The sequence below is a fragment of the Oryx dammah genome, unplaced genomic scaffold (genome assembly GCF_014754425.2).
Source record: "Oryx dammah isolate SB20612 unplaced genomic scaffold, SCBI_Odam_1.1 HiC_scaffold_29, whole genome shotgun sequence".
Classification (NCBI taxonomy): Eukaryota; Metazoa; Chordata; class Mammalia; order Artiodactyla; family Bovidae; genus Oryx; species Oryx dammah.
In genome coordinates, this window is record NW_024070213.1 from 13,132,988 (window position 1) to 13,155,244 (window position 22,257).

At 52.8% G+C, this 22,257-nt stretch overlaps 1 protein-coding gene and 1 long non-coding RNA gene across 5 annotated transcripts in view; one reads left to right on the top strand and one right to left on the bottom strand.

Moving 5' to 3' along the window:
- TEAD4 (TEA domain transcription factor 4) overlaps positions 1 to 22,257 on the top strand; it is a 59,594-nt gene that overhangs the window by 22,497 nt on the left and 14,840 nt on the right. Inside the window, exons 2-4 of one of the 4 annotated variants that reach the window (XM_040233725.1) lie at positions 6,027 to 6,281; positions 21,482 to 21,546; positions 21,935 to 21,997. In XM_040233725.1, the coding sequence (XP_040089659.1) occupies positions 6,275 to 6,281; positions 21,482 to 21,546; positions 21,935 to 21,997 (135 nt within the window). In that variant the 5' untranslated portion in view covers positions 6,027 to 6,274. Of the gene's footprint in view, positions 1 to 6,026; positions 6,282 to 6,428; positions 6,487 to 21,481; positions 21,547 to 21,934; positions 21,998 to 22,257 lie in introns of those variants that run through there. The other 3 variants (XM_040233726.1, XM_040233727.1, XM_040233724.1) reach the window with 3 other exon arrangements.
- Positions 3,435 to 22,257, bottom strand: part of LOC120857870 — a 22,671-nt gene continuing 3,848 nt past the window's right edge. Inside the window, exon 2 of the long non-coding RNA XR_005719758.1 lies at positions 3,435 to 3,528. This is a non-coding gene — a long non-coding RNA (uncharacterized LOC120857870). The remainder of the gene's footprint in view (positions 3,529 to 22,257) is intronic.

Genomic DNA, 22,257 nt, shown 5'->3' on the forward strand with positions numbered 1-22,257 from the left:
TTCACAGGTGAGCTGGCTGAGGTCCAGGGAAACACAGGGATTTGTCCATGGTCATAGCGGCTTGTAGGACAGGAGCCAGATCCTGGGACTCTCTTGATTCCCAGGCATCATCCTTTGATTTTTCAGCCTCCAGGATAAACCCCAAAGGGATTTGCATACATACTCAAGCCCTCCCTCGGGCGTGCCAAGGCCCAGAGGTTGCTGAAATTTTCTTGTGTTTCCTGACACTAAACAGAATCCTGTGTCCTTCCTACAGAGAAATCATTAATCCACAACACGCACCAAAATAGCCGTTCATGTGCTCGTCCTTCTGTGCCCCAGTGTGTGCAGCGTGTGGAAGATTTAGTAGAGAAAGACGATGAGGCCTGCCCTCTGGGGGGCTGCGGTGTGTTGGGGGGTCGGTGGTTGCACCTGGGAGTTGGGGCTGAGGGTGCCCAGAGCACTAGAGGCTGGGCTGGGACCATCCTCCCAGGGGAAGTGAGTTTGCCTGCAACCGCCATACCCCTGACACTAACACAGTATTGTAAATCAAGGACACTTCAGTGACAAAAATGAAAAATGAAGGAAGATTTTGGCTGGACCTTAAGGATGGGTGAGAACTGGCCGGATGAAAAGTAGGGGGTGGGAAGGAAGGTCACAGGCAGCTCGGCCCCTGTGCAGGGGGAGACCTTGGCATGTTGGGGTGTCATTTGGGGCTTGGAGTGGGTGCAAAGAAGAGGGAGGATGGTGTGGATGGACAGAAGGTATGGCTGGAGAGCCGGAATCAGCAGATGAAGGGCCTTGTAAAATCTCATTATCTAAGAGCCTGGGAAAGAGTTTACGTGCCGGAGTCACATGATCAGATGTGTTCTGTAGAAGCTGCAGTGAAAAGATGATGGAGTCCGGATTGGACTGGCCCGGTCGTCCAGGTGAGCACGGGCGAAGCTGGAGCTTTGGGGTAGGGCTCCGGGAGAGAAAGCCAGGATGTGGTCACTAACTGCTGATGGGAGATGAGAGGGGAGTCAAAGCACACTCCTTGGCTGCTGGCCTCTGGGCAGATGGTGATGTCCTCTCCCGAGAGACAGAGGAGGAGCGGGATTCAATCTCAAGCCTTGTGACTCTGGACGCGTTGAGAGGGAAGAGCTTCGGAGATGTCTGATGATTGGTGGGTGGTCGTTCTGCCGCCAGAACCCAGGGAAGACTCGGGTTTGGATGGGAAGGTCTAATCCAAGGTGAAGGCAGTGGGTTAGATGACTCGAGAACTGTCTCGGGCTTCTATGTGTCTTGAAAATCAACTCAAGTTTGTGGAAAACCTTGTGGGATTTTAGTCATACTTTCACTGAATTTATGATTTATGCGGAGAGATTCAACCTCTTGGCGATACTATTTTCCAGGAACACACAGGTTCTTCTCCATTTATTTAGAAATTATGTCTTTTATTTTTTTAATTAATTTTTTTTATTGGAAGCTAATCACTTTACAGTATTGTAGTAGTTTTTGCCATACAATGACATTAATCGGCCATGGGTGTACATGTGTTCCCCATCCTGAACCCCTCTCCCACCTCCCTCCCCATCTCATCCCTCAGGGTCATCCGAGTGCACCGGCCCTGAGCACCCTGTCTCATGCAGAATGATATCTTTTAAAGCAGTTACCATTTTCTCTGTAAAGATCTCATCCTTTGTTGGATTTATCACTACTCGATAAATTATGACTTTGTATCTAAACAGGATATTTTAAGAAATTGCGTTATCAAATTTCTTGTTTCTGGCATAAAAATGGAATTGATTTTGTTATATTGGTATTGTTGAACTTATGGTTTGTTTCTTTTCAATCTTCTATCATAATTCCTAAGCACAAGGACAATTTTACTTCTTCCTTTCCAATCTGCAGAGCTCTTTTATTCTACTGTGCTGGCTAGGACTTCTGTTACAGTGTTGAGTGTTCAGTGTTGAAAGTGAGCATTCGTTATCTTATTTCTGACTTTAAGTGTAATACTTTTAGTGTTTAATCATTAAAAGTTCTGGTCACCAAGTCCAATCTGTGACTAGGTGTTTTTCCCGTCACCAGCCAGCAAGTGTTTACCCTACAATTCAACTCAGTTCTAACATTATCTATCTGGAAATAGCACGGGCTCCTACAGGCTAAAGCCTCAGGCCTGCAAGACGGCCCTCACCCTGCAAGTTCGGGTTATCATCAACTACAGACCGACTGGGGAGCTTCCCTGGTGGCTCAGTGGTTGGGAAGGTCCCCCAGAGCAGGGCATGGCAACCCACTCCAATATTATTGCCTGGAGAAGTCCACGGACAGAGGAACCTAGTGGGCTACAGTCCATGGGGTCACAAAGAGTTGGACACAACTGAAGCAACTGAGCACGCACGCATAGGTAGATTGGAAGTTCCAGAGACCCCCACCTCCTTGGGTTCAACTCACTTGCTAGTGTGGTTCTCAGAACTCAGAGAAACGTTTCACTTACCAGCCTACCACTTTGCTATGAAAGGATGTAACTCAGGAACAGCAGATGCCAGGTATGCACATGACGTGGCTTGGGGAAGGAAGCAAGCTTCCACGCCGTTTCTGTGGGCAGCCCCTCTCCCCACCTATTCACATGGGCACCATACTCAGAAGCTCTGAGATCATTGCCTCTTATATTTGTCATTTTGGATTTTGAGATTCTTTAGCAAGGCTTTGGGTCTCAGCAGTCTGAGTTAAGATTGTCTATTTAGAGATTATTAGCCTGGGGTCACTGTTTATTTTTGTGAATTGACTGGGGCTTCCTGTAATATAAAATTCAGATCTCAAATCCACTTAAGGGCAGAACGTTGGCTGCAAATTCCGAGGAAAGACGATTCTTTTTTATACCTAGGGCTTAGGCCAAGACGGACCATCGTCCACGTCGTATTTTATGAACAGTCCACCTTTTCTCTGAGGACTGAGTTACAGCCACCCTGCATGCCTCTGGTGTAAGGTCGCATAGGTGTGGCCACTAAAACTCAGCGGCTTCATTACTGGGCTTCCCTGATGGCTCAGGGGTAAAGAATCCGCCTGCCCACGCAGGAGATGTAGCAGACGTGCGTTCCATCCCTGGTCAGGAGGATCCCCTGGAGGAGGGAATGGCAACCCATCCCAGTATTATTGTGACACCCTCAGACACACTTTGAGGAAAACTTTTTTTTTTTAATTTGGAGAATATAGATGCTTTATAACCCTGTATCAGGTTCTGCTGCACAGCAAAGTGAGTCAACCATGCAGATACATATATTCTCTCTCTTTTGGATTTCCGTCTCATTTAAGTCACCATAGGGCACCGAGCTCCCTGTGCCATACAGTACGTTCTTGTTAGTTATCTATTTTATATATATTATCAATATATGTCAGTCCCAATCTCCCAGTTCATCCCATACACCTCCTTTTCCCCTTGGCGTCCCAAATATTTGTTCTCTATGTCTGTGTCCCTATTTCTGATTTGCAAATCAGATCTGTACCATTTTTCGAGATTCCCCATATATGCATTAATATATGATATTTGTTTTTCCCTTTCTGACTGACCTCACAACCCACTCCAGTATTCTTGCCTGGAGAATCCCATGGACGGAGAAGCCTGGTGGGCTACAGTCCACGGGGTTGCAAAGAGTCGGGCACGACTGAGCGACTTCACTTCACTTCACTTACTCTGTGTGAGAGTCTCTAGGTCCAACCACATCTCTGCAAATGACACAGTTTCATCCCTTTTTATAGCTGAGTAATACTCCGTTGCATATATGTACCACATCTTCTTTATCCATTCCTCTGCTGATGGACACTTAGGTTGCTTGCCTGTCCTGATTATTGTAAATAGTGCTGCAGTGAGCACTGGGATGCATGTATCTTTTTGAATTATGGTTTTCTCTGGGTAGATGCCCTGGAGTGGGATCACTGGGTCATATGGTAGGTCTAGTTTTTGTTTTTTAAGGACCGTCCATACTGTTCTCCATAGTGGCTGTAGGAAAACTTATTTTAACAGCCACACAGAGGAGGTCGATATAAGTTTGTTATGCTGAAAAACCTGGGACCCTAGGGGGCAGAGATCGAGAGTCAGCTGCACTAGTGATTGGCTTCATGACCTCCGGTGTATCCCTAGGCCTCCCTGGTCTCAGGGTGCTTATCCTCAAGCTGAGGGGATTGGGTTAGGTTTCCGCTGGGGTTCCTGCCTTGAATTTCAGTGGTTCTACCCTCCTTCCGACTGCATGTCTGTGCCAGCAGTCAGGCCAAGCTCCTTAGACCCTCCACCCCTCCCAGGAGGCGCTGCCCTGCACTCAGCTCCTCCTTTTCCTCCACTGTGACCTTGACCGTGCTAACCCTCATGCCCACCTCTCTGTGAACAGTGGTGCCTCTAACAAGCCTGGGGAAGAGAGAGACAGGGAGGAGGAATGCTTGGGGAGGTCTTATCTCAGAGAGTCTTGGATGGTAGTGGGTGGGAACTCAGGTGTTCTGACTCCTGGCCCTGGGTTTGGGCTGCTGGATCACACTGCTCCTGATGGCTAATGAGGAAGAAGGGAGGGGCTGACATGCGATGGGGAGGGGGTCCTCCTTTGCAGAGGTGCTTGGTGGCTTTGGGAGGTAGCTGGTGCCCACCTGGTTTTTATAATCCAAAACTGCCTTAAGATTATTAGCATGTGCTGCTGCTGTTGTTCATGTTTAGTCATGTTTGACTCTTTGCAACCCCATGGACTGTAACCCGCCAGGGTCCTCTGTCTATGGGATTTCCCAGGCAAGAATACTGGAGTGGGTTGCCATTTCCTTCTCCAGGGGATCTTCTTGACCCAGGGATTGAACCCGGGTCTCCTGCAGTGCAGGCGGATTCTTTACCGACTGTTACCAGGGAAGCCCTAACACCCGAGTATCTGCCAGGGTTCGACTCTTCCTCTAAAAACAGCCTGAGCTGGGATGAAGTAGGAGAATGGTGACCTGCATTTTATTTTGTATGCTTCCTTTAATTTCATATTTTAATGATGGTTAAGAAGACACATAAAATTAATCATCTTAACTATTTTGAAGGATACAGTTGAGTCATGTCAAAGTATATTCATAAGGGGATATATGTATAACTGAAACACTTTGCTGTACACCTGGAACTAACACAACATTGTAAATCAACGGTACTGCCATAAAAATTTTTTTAAAATAAAAGGTAAACTTAAAATCAGGAAAAAAATTGTATATTCATATTGTTGTGCAGCAGCAGATCTCCGGAACTTTTTCATCTTGCAAAACGGAAACTCTGTACCCAGCAACTGCCTGCCTCCTCCCCGCTCCATCCCCTGGTGACTATCATTCTACCGTCTGTCTCTATGACTTTGGTTGCTCTCAGACATCATAAACGTGGAATCACAGCGTATTTGTCTTTAGTGACTGGCTTACGTCACTTAGGATAAAGTGTCAAGGTTCATCTCTACTGTATAACATATAGACACCATGTTCTGCTTATCCATTCATCCATCCATGGACACTTGGGTTGCTTCCACCTCTTGGCTATTGTGAGTAATGCTGCTATGAACATGGGTGTACCCACATGTCTTCGAGGTACCGCTTTCAGTTCTTTTGGCTGTGTACGCAGAAGTGGAATTGCTGGACCATATGGTAGTCCGATTTTTTTAGGGACATCCATACGGTTTTCCCTAGCTGTTGTACCACTTTACGTTCCCACCAACAGTGCACAATATTTTGCATTCTTTTGCCCCTTTGTGGTTTAACATAGAACAACCCTAATACTTGGTCCTCACTTTTGACTTCCCAGTGCCATCTTGGGTCTTAGACCCCCAATCAGGGCCTGGTCATTGAGCTCTCACAGGGTGGGCAGCTGAGGGTGATGGGCTGAAGATGACCTGCCCTTGACCCCCGTACCTTCTGCCTCACTCTGTTCCCTGGGGTCCCTGGCCTTTTTCTTCGAGCTCCTGTGCTGCGATGGGCAAGAAAGGAGCACCCAGTTCCGGGGTGGCGCTCCCTGGGTGTCCTGCCCCACATCCACACATTCGTCCACTGATGCCCTCCTGGTTCTGCCCAAACAGGTCCAACGGGCGCTCCTCCAAGCGGAGCCTTGGAGGGCAAGGCCGGCACCATTACCTCCAACGAGTGGGGCTCTCCCAACTCCCCCGAGGGGAGCAACGTCTCTGGGGGCAGCCAGGCCTTGGACAAGCCCATCGACAATGACGCGGAGGGCGTGTGGAGCCCTGACATTGAGCAGAGCTTCCAGGAGGCCCTGGCCATCTACCCGCCCTGCGGTCGGCGCAAGATCATCCTGTCGGATGAAGGCAAGATGTATGGTAAGGAGGCAGTTGGGTCTGGGCAGCCATACCCCTGTTCAGGGTTGAGTCCTGGAAATAGTTTCAGTACAGCAACCAGGTTCCCACCAAGTGATGGAGGGGTGTGACTTCCTGGGACTCCTCCCAGATGGACACTGCTTTATTCTGTCTGGACTCCTAAGGGATGGGAGGATCTTGGAGGAGATGCCCTTGGATGGATGTGGAGGTTGGTAAGAAGGTGGTAGGGGAAGACTTGGAAAAGTGGCAGAACATCCCCCCAGGGCAGGCTGGGAAAATCCCTCCAGCCGCCCCCCAGGCAAATGCCTGATCTTCTCCCAGCTTCCCACCTTGACTGTGAAGGGTGTTAGGAAGATGTCCTTGCTCATTCTCTCCCTCCCTCCCTCCCCCAGGCAGGAGTCTGTTGTGTACCAGCTGGGGTGGGGGCGGTGGGGGAGGTGAGCATACATGTAACCGAACACAGGGAAGATGGAGTGTCCCCAGAGAGGACAGTGATCAGGAAGGCTAGGTCTTCCTGAGCCATTAAGATTGGGAACATGCTCAGTGTCCAGCAGCTGGTAGACTGAGCCATTCGCCTGGGGCTGTGTTGACTTCTGTGACTGTGTTTTGTTTTTTAAACTTTTCATGTTAGATTGGCGTATAGCCAGTTAACACTATTGTGATGGTTTCAGTGCACAGCAGAGTGACTCAGCTGTACATATACATGTATCCATTCTCCCCAAACTCCGCTCCCATCCAGGCTCTGTCTTGACTTTTGGGTGGAAGATACGGTATCTGGGGAAGCAAGTTCAGTCCAGTTCAGTTGCTCAGTCATGTCCGACTCTTTGCGACCCCATAGACTGCAGCACGCCAGGCCTCCTTGCCCATCACCAAGTCCTAGAGTTTGTTCTGACTCATGCCCATCGAGTCAGTGATACCATCAACCATCTCATCCTCTGTCGTCCCCTTCTCCTCCCACCTTCAGTCTTTCCCAACATCAGGGTCTTTTCAAATGAGTCAGATCTTCCCATCATGTGGCCAAAGTTTTGGAGTTTCAGCTTCAGCATCAGTCCTTCCAATGAATATTCAGGACTGATTTCCTCTAGGATGGACTGGTTGGATCTCTTTGCAGTCCAAGGGACTCTCAAGAGTCTTCTCCAAAAAAAAAAAAAAAAAAGAGTCTTCTCCAACACCACGGTTCAAAAGTATCAATTCTTCGGTGCTCAGCTTTCTTTATAGTCCAACTCTCACATCCATCCATGACTACTGGAAAAACCATAGCCTTGAAGGAAGGCTTTGGGGAAGCAGAGCAAATAGTAACAGCCATTGGGAGGCTCAGCTCAGCCATTGGAAAGTCCCCCAGGACACCCAGCTTAAGACATGGGTCTTGGGCAGGCAAGGGAGTCTCTGTGACTGACGGAAGCCTTCCAGCTCCCGTGCTGTGATTCCCAGGAAAGGAGGTGCTTCAGGGTGCTGCTCCCTGGCTCGCCCTCTGCCCTCAATGAGATGGCTCCAAGCCAGATGCCCTGCCCCCAGCACAGATGCTTCGTCAACTGTGAGGGGCCCTTAGGGGCTGACCCAACTCATCTCCTAGGCCTGCTGTAAGAAATCACCACAAATTTAAGGGGTGCCTTAGACAAAGAAATGTATCCTCTGGAGGGTCAGGAGGCCAGAAGTCTGAACCCAAGGGGGTCTGTAGGGTTGGATGTGTGCTAAGCCTCCCTCCTGGCTTCTGGTGGCAGCTGGCAGCCCTGGTGCCCTTGGCTTGTGGCCACATCACTCTTGTCTCTGACCCTGTTGTCACATGGCTGTCCCCTCCGAGTCTCTTGTGTGTCCTCCTCTTATCAGGACACCAGACATCGGGGGCCCACCTTAATCCAGTGTGTGCCCAGTCGTGTCTGACTCTATATGACTCCGTGGACTATTGCCTACCAGACTCCTCTGCCCATGGGACTTCCCAGGCAAGAATACTGGAATGGGTTGCCATCTCCTCCTCCAGGGGATCTTCCTGACCCAGGGATACAACCTGCATCTTCTGTGTCTCCTGCATTGGCAGGTGGATTCTTTACCACTGAACCCCCAGGGAAGCCCTATATTCAATACGCCCTCATCTTAACTAATTATGTCTGTCAAGACCCTGCTTCTTGATGAGGTCACGTGCTGAGGTTCTGGGTGGACATGAATGTTGGGGGGACAATGTTCAACTCAGTTCAAGTGACCAAACCCAAAGCCTCTTACTCACTGGCCCGGGGTGCTGTGGAGCCACACAGCCCTGCCTCCTTTACCCTTCACCTGCACCTCACCTGTGAGGACAAAGGACTCCTTCTCCCCTGCTTGTTGGGGAAGCAAGGTCCTTTCTGGACCCCGGGTCTGCTCCTTGGTCAGCAGTTAAAGCTGCTCATCCCTCCTTACTGGCCCCTCCACCGTGGCTCTACTCAGGCCCTGTGTCAGCCCCTAGGCCGCCCTGCCTGACCCCTGTTCTAGTGGCTGCTTCTTACTTCTGGTCCCTGCAGAGGCTTCATGGAGGAGGCAGCACTGTGCACGGAGCATCCGTGGGTCCAGATGGGGCTGCTTCATGGAGGCTTTGCCCGTGGAGCTGGGGAGGAAGGGTCTCGAGTATCTGGGGTGCTTCCCACTGCTCAGTTGGAGAGTGGGGTGCCTGCTGGTCACGAGTTGAGGAGTGAGGGTGAGAAGAGGGCAGGGTGTGCAGGGAGGGGCAGGTGGGTGGCTGGAGAGCTGGCAGGTCCCTGGTGGGACTGTGATGGGTTCCCGGGGAACCTGGCAGGATTTCTCTTCCTGCTTTCAAGGGACAGAGGGCCTGGCAAACACAGGTGGGCAGAGGCGCTCAGCATGGGGAGGAAGTTGAGGTCACTGCCGTGTGGGGAAGACCCCAAGGGATCGCAAACCGTGGAGAGCCAGCGGACAGTGTGTGAGGGCCTCTGTGGACCAGCTGTTCCTTTGTGTATGGTGGTAAAGTATATGGAACATCAAATTGACCGTTTTAACCATTTTTCAGTGTGCAGTTCAGTGAAATTAAGTACATTCACATGGTTGTGTGACCATCCCCACCATCCGTCTCTAGAATTTTCTCATCCTCCCAAACTGAAACTCTGTCCTCCTTAAACACTCACCTGCACCGCCCCCCCACCCCCCGGCCCCTGGTGCCCACCACCCACTTTCTGTCTCAGTGGCTGTGACTCCTCTGTGGACCTCATGTAAGTGGGATCACACAGCGCTTGCCTTCCTGTGTCCAGCTTGTTTAAATGACCATCGTGTCCTCGAGGTTCCTCTACGTCGTACGTAGCGGGTGTCAGAACCCCCTTCCTTTGAAAGACTGGGTCACGTTCCGTCATATGGATGGACCCTGTGGTGCATAGCTGTTGACTCAGTTGACAGACGTTTGGGTGAACGCTTCAGTTTATTCAATCGTTTAGTTCTGTCAGTCGCTCAGTCATGTCCGACCCTTTGTGACCCCGAAGCGCAGCACACCAGGCCTCCCTGTCCATCATCATCTCCCGGAGCTTGCTCAAACTCATGTCCGTTGAGTTGGTGATGCCATCCAACCATCTCATCCTCTGTCATCCCCTACTCCTCCTGCCTTCAACCTTTCCCAGCATCAGGGTCTTTTTCAAATGAGTCAGTTCTTCGTATCAGGTGGCCAAAGTATTGGAGTTTCAGCTTCAGCATCAGTCCTTCCAATGAATTTACAGAACTGATTTCCTTTAGGATGGACTGGTTGGATCTCCTTGCAGTCCAAGGGACTCTCAAGAGTCTTCTCCAACACCACAGTTCAAAAGCATCAATTCTTCGGTGCTCAGCTTTCTTTATGGTCCAACTCTCACATCCATACATGTCTATTGGAAAAACCATAGCCTTGACCAGACTGACAGTCGTTATGAGTGGCTATTTCTATCTCTATTCACGTTGGGAGACTTGAGCTTAGTCCCCTGGCGATGCGACTGAGGCAGGGTTTGGGAAAGGCAGGTACACTTTCAGCAGGCCCGGGGGTGGAATTCTCTTTGGCAGGAGGGGAGCCGATGGGCAGGGGAAGCAGGATGAAGACAGTGGCTCACAGTGTGGGTCTTGCTGGTGTCCTTTGTGGCCCTCCTTCCCGTGTGCCCAGAGATAGAGAGGGGCGGAGGGTGGGGGGGCCACCCAGGCGGAGGAAGAGAGGGGGTGGGGGGCCACTCAGGTGGAGGAAGAGGAGAGGGGCCAAGGAGGCCAGAGCTTCATAGTGACCGTCTTTGGCGGGGAGGGGTGAGTAGGGAGGGTTTACAGCCTCTGTAGATGCAGAGAGAGAAGCTCAGAGAGGCTGAGTCCCCGAGTCGCTCAGGTAGTAAGTGGGGGCTGGGGGGCGTTGCTCAGCGCTCCCTGTCACCCCAAGTGGCCCTGGTGAGCTCTTCGAAGCCAGTTCAGCTCCCGCTTGGCCCCGGCTCAGGTGGGTCAGGCTCTGGGCAGGGGGACCGGAGGGGGGCCTCCCCCACTCCCTGCAGAGTCTGGTGACCGACCCAGCCCCCACAGCACCTGTCCTCCTTGGGTACACATCCTGCCCGGGGCCCAGACCCTGGCTTCTCCCAGCTCCCCGTCTCCTCTTACAGGCGCGGGGGCTGAGCCAAGGTGGGGCCTCGCCGGGGAGTGGACAGGGCTCTCTGCCCGAGTGAGTGGCCCAGCTGGGGGGTATATATAACTCTGAGCTCAGGCCTGGGCGTGGGATGGGCCCCAGGCCCAGGGGGAGGGGGAGAGGGACCTGCGGCCAAGCTGACTCAGACCTCGGGCTGCTCACCACCCTCTTCGGCTCCCGGACCCATTCTTGCCACCCTCTGTGCCTCCGCCTGACCTGAGCCCTGGGCACCCTGGAGGGCCCCTCCCCTCCCCCCCTAACCCCCAACCCTCCATCCAGAGGCCTCAACCTGGCTTCCAAGTAGACAGCTGGCTTCTCAGGCAGGAAGTGCAAAATGCCCAGAGGAATATCCGAGACCTGGAGTCTCTGAGGATGGGGGTTCAGGCCTGCCCCCAGCCCAGCCCGCACACACCCAGAGCAGGGCCACTGATTAGGGTCAGACAGACATGCAGGTGATACTCGGGTGCAGGGACCTGTCTATGCCAAGCCTCTCCTGGGCCGGGGCTCCCCTTCCCCGGCTCACGGCAGCCTTTGTTTTTGCCCCGTCATGGTGTGACCCTCACCCTGGCGCTGCTGGTCACTCTGACCTCCTTGCCCAGCCTGGCTCTGGCCCCGTGGGCAGGTGGTGGGAGGTGAGTCTGGCCCCAGTGGCCTCACTCTCCCTCCGGCTGCTGTCTTGCTCCTGTCCTTCCTCCTGTCTGCCCACCAGGCCCCTCACGTTCTTGGACGCTGCTCTGAATCTCCCAAATATCTGTGTCTGCCCTCCTCCTGACCCCTCTTTCTCCTGGGTCTCCCTGGGTGCCTCGTGGCCTGTTAGCCATCGGGTGGTTCTTATCCAGGACCAGGCCTGGCTGGGGCCATGGTCTCTGTTCTTGCCAGCTTCATGGTTGAGGGAGATGCCGGAGGAACATCTTTTTAAAGAAAATGGATGGCACTCGTGTTGGGTAGAGGAGTCAGCCAGGGGCTGGCTTACCTTGGGAGCTTTCTGGGAGGAAGTGGAGCTTGGCTGGGTGGAGGAGGGCGGAAGGGAGTGATCCTTGGCCCAGAGGTGGAGACTAGCCGTGTGGGTTTGGGGGTTTCCCTGGGGATCTGGGCAAAGCACTGTGATCAGGGCCCATCCGAGATGCATGGCATGCTAAGTTGCTTTAGTTGTGTCTGACTCTTTGAGACTCTATGGATCGTAGCCCACCAGGCTCCTCTGTCCATGGGATTCTCCAGGTAAGAATGCTGGAGTGGGTGACCGTGCCCTCCTCCAGGGCATCTTACCCAATCAAGGATGAACCTGCGTCTCGAATGTCTCCTGCATTGGCAGGAGGGTTCTTTACTACTAGCGCCACCTGGGAGCCCTCATCAGAGGTGAATCACTAGCTTGCAAGAGGCAGAGCATAGACTGGACCTGGGTGGGGCTCTGGTCACTGCAGGCACGGCACAGGTCAGGAAGCCTCAGTCGACTTCTGTCCGCTTCCTTGTGATCCTAGGACCCTCCGCCACCCTGTGCTGTGTGTCTCCCTCATCTGGCCTGGGTCCTTGGCCTCCTGTTTCTGGAGGCTTGACGATGGGCACCTTTGCCCACATCCACTCTGTCCAGGGGCCAGTGTGGCCTCGGGCATGTTGTTTACCTCTTTTCAGCTTCAGTTTCCTTATTTGAGAAATGGTGAGAGTAATAATACTACCTTGGGGGGGGGTGGTTTTATTTATTACTCATATATTTTCATTTTATTGCTCATATATTACACATATACTCACATTACTCATGTGAACAGCCAACTAACTCATCATATACTTTATTGTGGGAAAATACACAGAGCTTAACATGTACCATCCAGACCCTTTTTAAGTATGCAGCTCAGTGGCATTAAGCACATGTACAGTGTTGGGCAACAATCCTCACAGACATCTCCAGAACTTTTTCCTTCTTCCCAACAGAAACTGTACCCATTAAGCAGTAAATCCCATTCCTCCCTCCCCCCAGGCCCTGATGGCCTCTAATCTATTTTCTGTCTTTATGAATTTGCCTATTCTGGGTACAGCTATGACAAACCTAGGCAGTGTATTAAAAAGCAGAGCTATCACTTTGCCAACCAAGATCTGCATAGTCAAAGCTATGGTTTTTCCAGTAGTCAGGTATGGATGTGAGAGTTGGACCATAAAGAAAGCTGAGTGCTGAAGAATTGATGCTTTCAAACTGTGGTGCTGGAAAAGACTCTTGAGAGTCCCTTGGACAGCAAAGACATCAAACTAGTCAATCCTAAAGGAAACCGACCCTGAATATTCATTGGAAGGACAGACGCTGAAGCCGAAGCTCCAATGCTTTCGCTGCCTGATGCAAAGAGCCGACTCATTAGAAAAGACCCTGATGCTGGGAAAGATTGAGGGCAGGAGGAGAAGGGGGTGACAGAGAGATAAGACGGTTGGATGGCATCACTGACTGAATGGACATGAGTTTGCGCAAACTCCAAGAGATAACGAAGGACAGGGAAGCCTGTCTACGGAGTTGCAAAGAGCTGGACACAACCTAGTGACTAAACAATAGCAACAACATTTTGGGTACATCACAGTAGTGGAATCATACAGTCCTTGCACTTCTGTGTCTCAATTATTTCTCTCAGGACAGTACCTTCAAGGTTCATCCACGTTGCAGCCTGGGTCAGAACTTTGTTCTTTTTTTTTTTTAATTGCTGAATAATTCCATTGAATTCCATTGTATGGCTGGACCACATCTTATTGATCCATTTAAGCTATTAATTTATATGTGGGTATTTCTACCTTCCGGGTATTATGAATAGTGTACGCATGGGTGTACAGATAGCTCTTTAAGACCCGGCTTTTAGTTATTTGTGGTGTGCACCTAGAGATGACATTGCTGGATCGTGTGCTGATTCTGTTTAATTTTTTGAGGAGCTACCAGACTACCTCCCACAGTGGCTGCACCAGTTTACATTCTACCAGCAACGTACAAGTTTTAATTTCTTCACACTCTTGGCAATACTTATTTTCCATTTTTCCCCAGTAGCCATTCTATTGGGTGTGAGGTGGTATCTCATGGTTTCATTTGCATTTCCCTAAGGTTAGCGATGTTGAGCACCTTTTCCCGCTCTTGCTGAAAGACGGCACAGTCTTTGGTGTCACTGCGGGCCGAGAGGTGCCCAGTGAACAGCGTGGGCTGCAGCACTTGTGGGGGACCTCTTCCCTGCCTTGGAGGGGCTCAAATGACTTGAGCCCAGGGAGCCACAGAGCCTGCGCACCAGGCTTGGAGGCAGGAGTGGGCATGCCCAAAGATGGGGTTGGATTTCACCAGAAGTCCTAGAGCCCTCCAGGGACAATGGTGGTGACAGCTCGGATGTCAGGCCTGAAAAGTGTCTTCTCCACAAATAGCCTTCTCCTCCAGCTGCAGGTGTTTATAGCTTCAGTTGACCCCTGGCCAGAGCGGCCCCCAGGCCAGGCCATGTGCGTGGCTGGCGGGGGGGGGGGGTGGCTGGTCTCCTCCGCAGCCACCCACTGCAAGAGTGAAATGTCAGCTCCTCTAAAGAGCTCCCTCCCTGTGAGGACTCTGCTGAATGTCTCCCTTTGCTTCAAAGGGGAAGCTCATGCCCTTTTCAACTTTGAAAACTAGTTTTCAGTTCAATTCAGTCACTCAGTCGTGTCCGACTCTTGCCACTCCATGGACTGCAGCACGCCAGGCTTCCCTGTCCATCACCAACTCCCAGATCTTGCTCAAATTCATGTCCATCGAGTCGGCGATGCCATCCAACCATCTCATTCTCTGTCATCCCCTTCTCCCATCCTCAGTCTTTCCCAGCATCAGGGTCTTTTCCAGGTCTTTTCTGGTTACTCAGGTAACCAGAGTTTCAGCTTCAGTATCAGTCCTTCCAGTGCATACTCAGGACTGATTTCCTTTACAATGGACTGGTTTGATCTCCTTGTTGTTCCAGGGGCTCTCAAGAGTCTTCTCCAGCACCATGGTTCAAAAGTATCTATCAACTCTTCAGCACTTAGCATTCTTTATGGTCCAACTCTCACATCCATACATGACTACTGGAAAAACCATAGCTTTGACGAGAAAACTAGTTCTAATAGGACTGTATTGTCAATATTAGCAAAAACAACTGTCTTTTCGACCTTTCTTAATGGACATAAACTTTGAACATGTTTATGGCCCAGGGGGAGGGCTGGTGCAGGGAGGGGATGAGACACACAAGAGGCCTGTCCCAGACAGGATTTACAGATGGCATAAAGGTTCATGAGGGGCTTCCCTTGTAGCTTGGTTGGTAACGAATCTGCCTGCAGTGCAGGAGACCCGGGTTTGATCCCTGGGTTGGGAAGATCCCCTGGAGAAGGAAATGGCAACCCACTCCAGTATCCTTGCCTGGAAAATCTCATGGACAGAGGAGCCTGGATGACTGCAGTCCATGGGGTCGCAAAGAGTCGGGCATGACTGAGCGACTAACACTAACACTAACTGAAGGTTCATGTGGGGCTCATGTGTGACTGAGGAAGAGCCTGAGGTGACTGGCAGAACACGTGTGACTCCGGGTGTGGGCTTCAGTGTCGGGGGTGGTCACTTGGTGTGGCTGCTGTCCATGAGATTTTGCAGGCAAGGATACTGGATTGGGCCGCTGCATTGGGAGCGCCCACCTTTAGCCTGAGGGTCAATCCCTATGGCTGTCTTTGCCCATGGAGGGTGGGGTCATGGGTGTGAGCTGGGTGGGGGCTTTGGGCACATGTTCTCTGACACATGGGCTACCTTCTGGTGGGATGTCCTTTCCAGCCCCACCCAGACTCTCTCTGGGGTTGGCCAAGGTCACTGCCAGACTGCAATCCCCAGCTGGCCTCCACTTGGTCCAAGCTGGCCTCCCGCTGCCCCAGTCTGTGATCTCAGCCCCCAGAGGGGGTTTGTAGCTGGGGGCAGAGCTGGGACAGGGTGCGGGTCTCCTGTCTTCCCACCGGCTCATCTGGATTTCCTACTAGGTTCCCTCTGCCATTGGGCTTCCCTGGTGGCTCAGAGGGTAAAGCGTCTGCCTGCAATGCGGGAGACCTGGGTTTGATCCCTGGGTCGGGAAGATCCCCTGGAGAAGGAAATGGCAACCCACTCCAGTATTCTTGCCTGGAGACTCCCATGGGTGGAGGAGCCTGGTGGGCTACAGTTCATGGGGTTGCAAAAAGTCGGACACGACTGAGTGACTTCACTTCACTCCCTCTGCCGTTGCTTTTCTCTGCTGCCTTCACTGTGGCTTAGCGGCTTTGCACACTCCCTGTCTCTCTGCTGCTGCCCAGGCTCCGGGGTCCTTCTGGCATCCCCATAACATCGGGCACATTGGCTTCCACATTCCTGGGGGCCACGGTCCAGGAGAGAGTGAAAGTAGGGGGACGGGCTCTTGATCTAGATAGTTGGCTGTCCTTGCAGGACCCAGGCAGGGTCAGGGCAAGGGACAGTGAGCCATCACTAAGGACTTCACGCAGAGGGCTGGGTGGTGGTGAGGGAACTGGCAGAGAAAGGTGGAGTAGAAAGGTCTCGGGCAACTCCCAGACCATCCATGGGGAAAAGGAGCCATTGGGAAGCCCTGGGTGTGGCCTTAGAAAACGGATGTTCCATGGCCCTGGGTCAGTAATAAACCATGTGACTTTGAATAAATCATGTCCCCTCTCTGGGCCTTAGTTTCTTCTCATTTAGGCTACATAGGACCCCTGGGGCCACCTGGTCGGTCCTCTCACTCTTATGTTAAAGAGAAGTTAAGAGATCGGCTCTAGGGACTTCGCTGTGTGGTCCAGTGAATAGGACTTCCTCCTCCTAATGCGGTGGATGCAGGTTTGATCCCTGGTCACAGAACTAAGACTTCACATGCGGCATAGCGTGGCCAAAAAGAAAAAAAACAGAGAGAGAGAACCAGACTGCTTGGATTTGATCTCAACCACGGGCTTGCCTGTGATGTAAACAAGCCTGTAAACCTCTCTGTGCCTCGATCTCCCTGTGGTTGGAATGGAAGATAGAACAGCTGCCCCAGGAGGGCAAAAGTGTGAACACATATAGAGCAGATACTGTCTTCACTCAGTATTTGTACAGGTGCCTGTTTGCTCCATAAGCATTCATTATTATTACTATCATCACAAAAATGAAAGAAACTACAGCAGTTCCCTATGTCTGTATAAAGTCTGGATCAGATGCCAGCTGGTCTGGAGGCAATAGAATGGCCAGGTTGACCTTGGGAGGACCTCAGGGTGCAGGAAGGAAGCTGCTTGTCCCCCTCGGCTCCAGACATCCAAAGACATCCGGGGCTCCACTGCCACCCCAGGATCCTCCACTGCTGATCAGCACAAAGGACCTGGATGGGGTATGGTCTGAGAGGGGCCGGCCAGGGAGAGGAGGGCAAATCTCCCCAGAAGGAGAGAAGCACAGAGACAGCCGAGCCAGCCTTGGACCCCTGGGTCTGGCTCCTCTGGCCCCACTGCTGGCCTCGTGCCCAGGACCAGGAGGCCTGTCTGGAGGCAGAGCTCCTGGACCCTGTAGCAGAGACACAGGTGGTTCTAGAGCTGGGTAGGGCTCTGTCTTCGGGACCTGGGGGGTCTCGATGATGTGGGGAGAAACGGTCTCGGGCAGGGGTGAGCAGGGGCCTCCTGGCTGCTGTTTAACAGGGCTTCCCAAGTGATGCGGTGGTAGAGAATCCGCCTGCCAATACAGGAGACGCAAGTTCGATCTCTGGGTTGGGAAGATTCCCTGCAGGAGGGCATGGCAACCCACTCCAGTCTTCTTGCCTGGGAAACGCCACGGACAGAGGAGCCTGGCGGGCTGCAGTGCACGGGGTCACAAAGAGTCGGCTGCAGCTGAGCACGCACAGCAGTGAGGGATGTGCCACCATGTCCAGGCCAGGAGGCCAGGCGGGGGGTGACCTCCCGCAGTCGGAGCACCTTCTTTGCCAGGCCCGGAGCCACTTCCAAGTGGCTGAGCCAGGCCTCGAACCCGGGCGTTAACCCTGCATCTGCTGTGCCCACCTGGGTGAGATCCTCCATCTGCCTGCGCTTCTGTGGGGCAGGTGCATTTCCAGTGAAGTCAGTGAGGCTCACGCTTCAGGGCCCTCACCTGCCTGGGCCCCTTCCAGGTGCCTAAACTTTTAATTTGTTTATGTTTAAAATTCCTTTTATTTATTTGGCCGCACTGTGTGGCTTGCAAGATCTTAATTCCCCGACCAGGGGTTGAACCTGGGCCCTAGCAGTAAAGAGTTGACTCATTGGAAAAGCCCCTGATGCCCGGAGAGATTGAAAGTGAGAGGAGAAGGGTGCGACCGAGGATGAGATGGTTGGATGACATCACCGACTTGATGGACCTGAGTTTGAGAAAACTCAGGGAGACGGTGAAGGACAGGGAAGCCTGGCGTGCTGCAGTCCATGGGGTTGCAAAGAGTTGGACACCACTGAGCGACTGAACAACTAGCAGCTAGCAGTGAAAGCACAGAGTCCTAACCATGGGAATTTCCGAAACTTTTTAGTTTTAATTAAGAATTTAAAATAACTTTATTGAAATCTGATTGACATGCAATAAACGACACATATTTGAAGTGGACAGTTTGGTAGGTTTGACCATGTGTCCATCTATGGAGCCATGACCACCATCAAGAGAATGAGCCCATCCTCACCTCCAAAAGATCTGAACCTAATTCTCTGTATTTCTAATTTCCTTTTCTCAAAGAGAGCCCCACAGTTTTCATATGCTTTAGGCCCCATGGAAATCTGGATTTGCTTCTGCCCTGAGAGGCTCAAAGGAGACCTGGCTAGGAGAGCACTTTGAGAATGATGCCAGACTCATCAAAAGTGGATTATCTGCATATTTTTTTCTTCTTTAATTATTTTTTCTATTTACTTATTTTATTTTTAATTGAAGGATAATTGCTTTATAGTGTTGTGTTGGTTTCTACCTTACAACATGTATCAGCCATAAAAAATATTTTTTTGGATGTGGATCTGTTTTTTTAAGTCTTATTGAATTTATTACAATGTTGCTTCTCCTTTAGGTATGGTTTTTTGCCTGTGAGGCATGTGGGATCTTAGCTCCCCTGAACAGGGATCAAACCCACACCCTCCTGCATTGAAGGGAGCAGTCTTAACCACTGGACTACCGGGAAAGTCCCCTATTTGCACTTAAAATTTAACTCACTTTTCCCACAGAAGATGTGATCAATGTCAGATCATCCATTTAGCAAGCATTTACTGGGCGCTTGCTCTGTACAGCACTTTTCTTAGTTTTAGGTATAAACAGGAGATTTCCTCCTGTTGGGAGTCAGGGGTAGACGGGCAGTTGGGGGGTTTGAGGGGGTGACCTCAGCTTTCAGTGGGGTGTTTAGGGAACACGTTCCCCCCTCTAGTGGCCGCTGAGCCAAAGTTGCCTTTGGGACATGAAGGTGAGGAAGTGGGCCTCAAGGGTCTCTGAGCAGAGGACCGGACATACAAAGACCCTGAGGTGGGAAGGCCTGGCACGTCCAGCAAAAGCTCAGAGCCTCAAAGGTTGGTGGTGTGGGGTGAGGGACGGATTGAGCTGGGGATGTGTGGACAGATCCTGGGGGAGCCTCTGAGCTGTTGTAGGGATTTGGACACTTTCTAAGCAGGGAGGTGGGAGCCCCTGGAGGGGGCTTGAGTTTGAGTTTTAATAGCATCACAGTGGCTGCTGTGTAGAGAATGGACTCAGAGCAGGGAATTCAGCCAGGGAAGGTGGTAGCTTGAACTGTGGTGGTGGTGGATGGGGGAAAAGGGGCTGGATTCCAACCTAGTTTGAAAACAGAATCATCAGCTTTTGCTGGCAGACTCGTTCATTCATTTGACACAGAGATGCCAAGTCTGGGGATGCAGACCTGAAGGGAGGTGTGGTCCCCTCTTCTTTGATGCTAAGAATCTAGCGGGAAAAGACAGACACAGAAGTGATGGGCTGCTGCCCTTATGAGGGCTGGGCTGGAGCAGCAGGAGAACCGGATCCCGGATGCTGACCAAAGGGTCCCCATCGGCTCCCCCACTGCCGGCACCATGCCCACCAGTACTGTGCTCGGCCTCGGGGCCCCAAGGACCTCCACCCCGTCTTTCCTCTGTCCCTGAACTGTTGGCAGTGGACTCTTCTTGTGGGCCTGGAGCTCCTTTGATTAACAGGAAGGGAGACTGAGCTCCAGAGAACTGCAGTTGAGCCAGAGTTCAGGTTTGTTCCCAAGTCTGTACAATCTGGATACATTTGAATGACGAGACTGTGGCCATCAGGGCCCAGGTTTTAGATGAGGAGGCCGTGTGAGGGTCCAGAAGGGAGTGAGCAGTGAGCCCCCAGAGCTTGCCTGTGGAGCTGCCAGGTTGCAACCTGGCTCCTCGATTCCCAGCCCGTGACCCACTTCTCTGCTGTTCATAGCTGCAGCATGACTGCCTCTGGTTAGACGTGGAGTAGGACTGTCACACGTCCATTGGACTGCCTGCGGAATACCTTTCCCTGGGAAGCTTTGAGAAGGGGCATGGTGCTGGACCGTGGGCTTAGAGAGATCAGCCCACAGGCAGTGTCCCCAGGGTCTAGACCTCCCCCTCCTTCTCTGACACAGACAGGTTTGTGCTCCTAGGCTGGCGAGTCTTCCTGGCAGACAAGACCTCCTGAGGGCAGCTCTTGATTCAGCCTTGGCAGTGGGGAGAGGTCAGCTGGGAGACCTGCGTGGCCTTGGCTGGGTGCCCTGGTTACCACCCAGGTGGCGGGTGGCCTGCTCGTTTCGCTGCCCCCCCTGCATCAGCAGCTTCTCACCCCCCGCAGGCCTCCTGGCTCAGCCAAGCCCAGAGGACTGGGCTGGCTGGCGACTGTGCCCATAGGTGGAGAAAGGAGGTCATCACTCCTGCTCAAACCCTCTCACCCTCCGTCTCCCCCAGTGCCCTTCTTTATGGTCTAATCCTACCAGTGGTCAGTGCAGCTCAAGGCTCACCTGGCCACCCAGCCTGATCTGGGGCCTCGTCCTCTGAGCATACGGCGTGGGCCCCGTTGGATGCAGGCCCTGGGCCGTCGTCTGGCCACACAGGTGGTGAGCTCCTGGAAGGCAGGGAGCCCTCATCCTGATCTCATTTATGACCAGGGAGGACATGGGGTCCTGCAGCATCTCTTCTAGGAGGCTGGGCAGGCAGGAAGCAGGAGCCCTGGAGCTGTGTCCGGGTCAGGGCCGTGGGTCCCCCTCCAGAGATGCTCCTTGCGTCCCATGTCCCCTCTCCTGCCCACAGACAAGACAGACACCCTGTCCAGTCCTGCTCTTTCATGGAGGTGGTGGGGATCGAGGGAGCTGTCTGGAGCCAGGGCCAAGGCAGGGAGGCCCCAGGGGAGGCATAAGCAGAGGTGACTGCCAGGCTGCAGGTGAGGGGAGGCTCCGGCGGGGGGAGTTTCAAGCTGTGTGCCCACCAGCCGGAGACCCATGGCCCTGTCACCGTGTCCTCAGGTTACCATCCCCAGCAAGGCCTTGGCTCCCTCCTGCTGCCTGGAGACCCCTGGGATCTAAGGAGGGTGGGGGGGCAGGGGCCTGCAGAATCATCACCCCAAGTGCCAGGCAGGTGGGCAGAGGTGAGGGCTGGGGTCCCTCGGGCCCTCCCACTGAGAGGCTGTGTGTCTCTGCAGGTCGGAACGAGCTGATTGCCCGCTACATCAAGCTCCGGACAGGGAAGACCCGCACCAGGAAGCAGGTGGGCCCTGGCGCGGGTGCCCTGGCAGCAACGGTGGCTCTCGGGGTGGGCCTGGCCCTCTGCGGGGCCAGGTGTGGGCTCTGGGGGCCAGCTCGGGAGGGATCCTCCACTGAGTGTGCCCCAGACGGTCGATTTCCCTGGGGTCCCCGCCACCGTCACTGGGAGGAGAGAGACCCCTTCCCTGCTTCTCCTGGCCAGCAGGAGGACCGCAGTTCTGTTTAGCGGGGAGGGCAGAACCAAGGGCCCATCGGTGATGGATCTTTCATTCATTCATTCAGTCAGTCTGTGATGTGGATGGGGGGCTGTGGTGGGTGGAGGGCCGTGGGGATCCCCGTGGGGAGTGGCCTTCAGGGAGAAGGTGGGAACAGGAGTCCTTTTCCTGCCTCAGGTGTCCAGCCACATCCAGGTGCTGGCTCGGCGAAAAGCCCGTGAGATCCAGGCCAAGCTAAAGGTAAGACAGGGATGGCAGTGGGAGCAAGGGCCCAGGGCTCAGGAGGGCTGGCCTTTGGGACTTTGGGCTCTTTTCCCAGGAGGAAAAGCCTTTCCATGGGTTTCGGGACTGCCTGCGGAGCCAGCGGGCTTCAAGGTGCTGAGGAAAGTGGGGTTCAGCCTGTAACCTGTCTCCCCCATCCAGCAGAGGACACTGACCACTGACTGGCAGCCATGTGTGTGTGTGTGTGTGTGTGTGTGTGTGTGTGTGTGTGTGTGTGT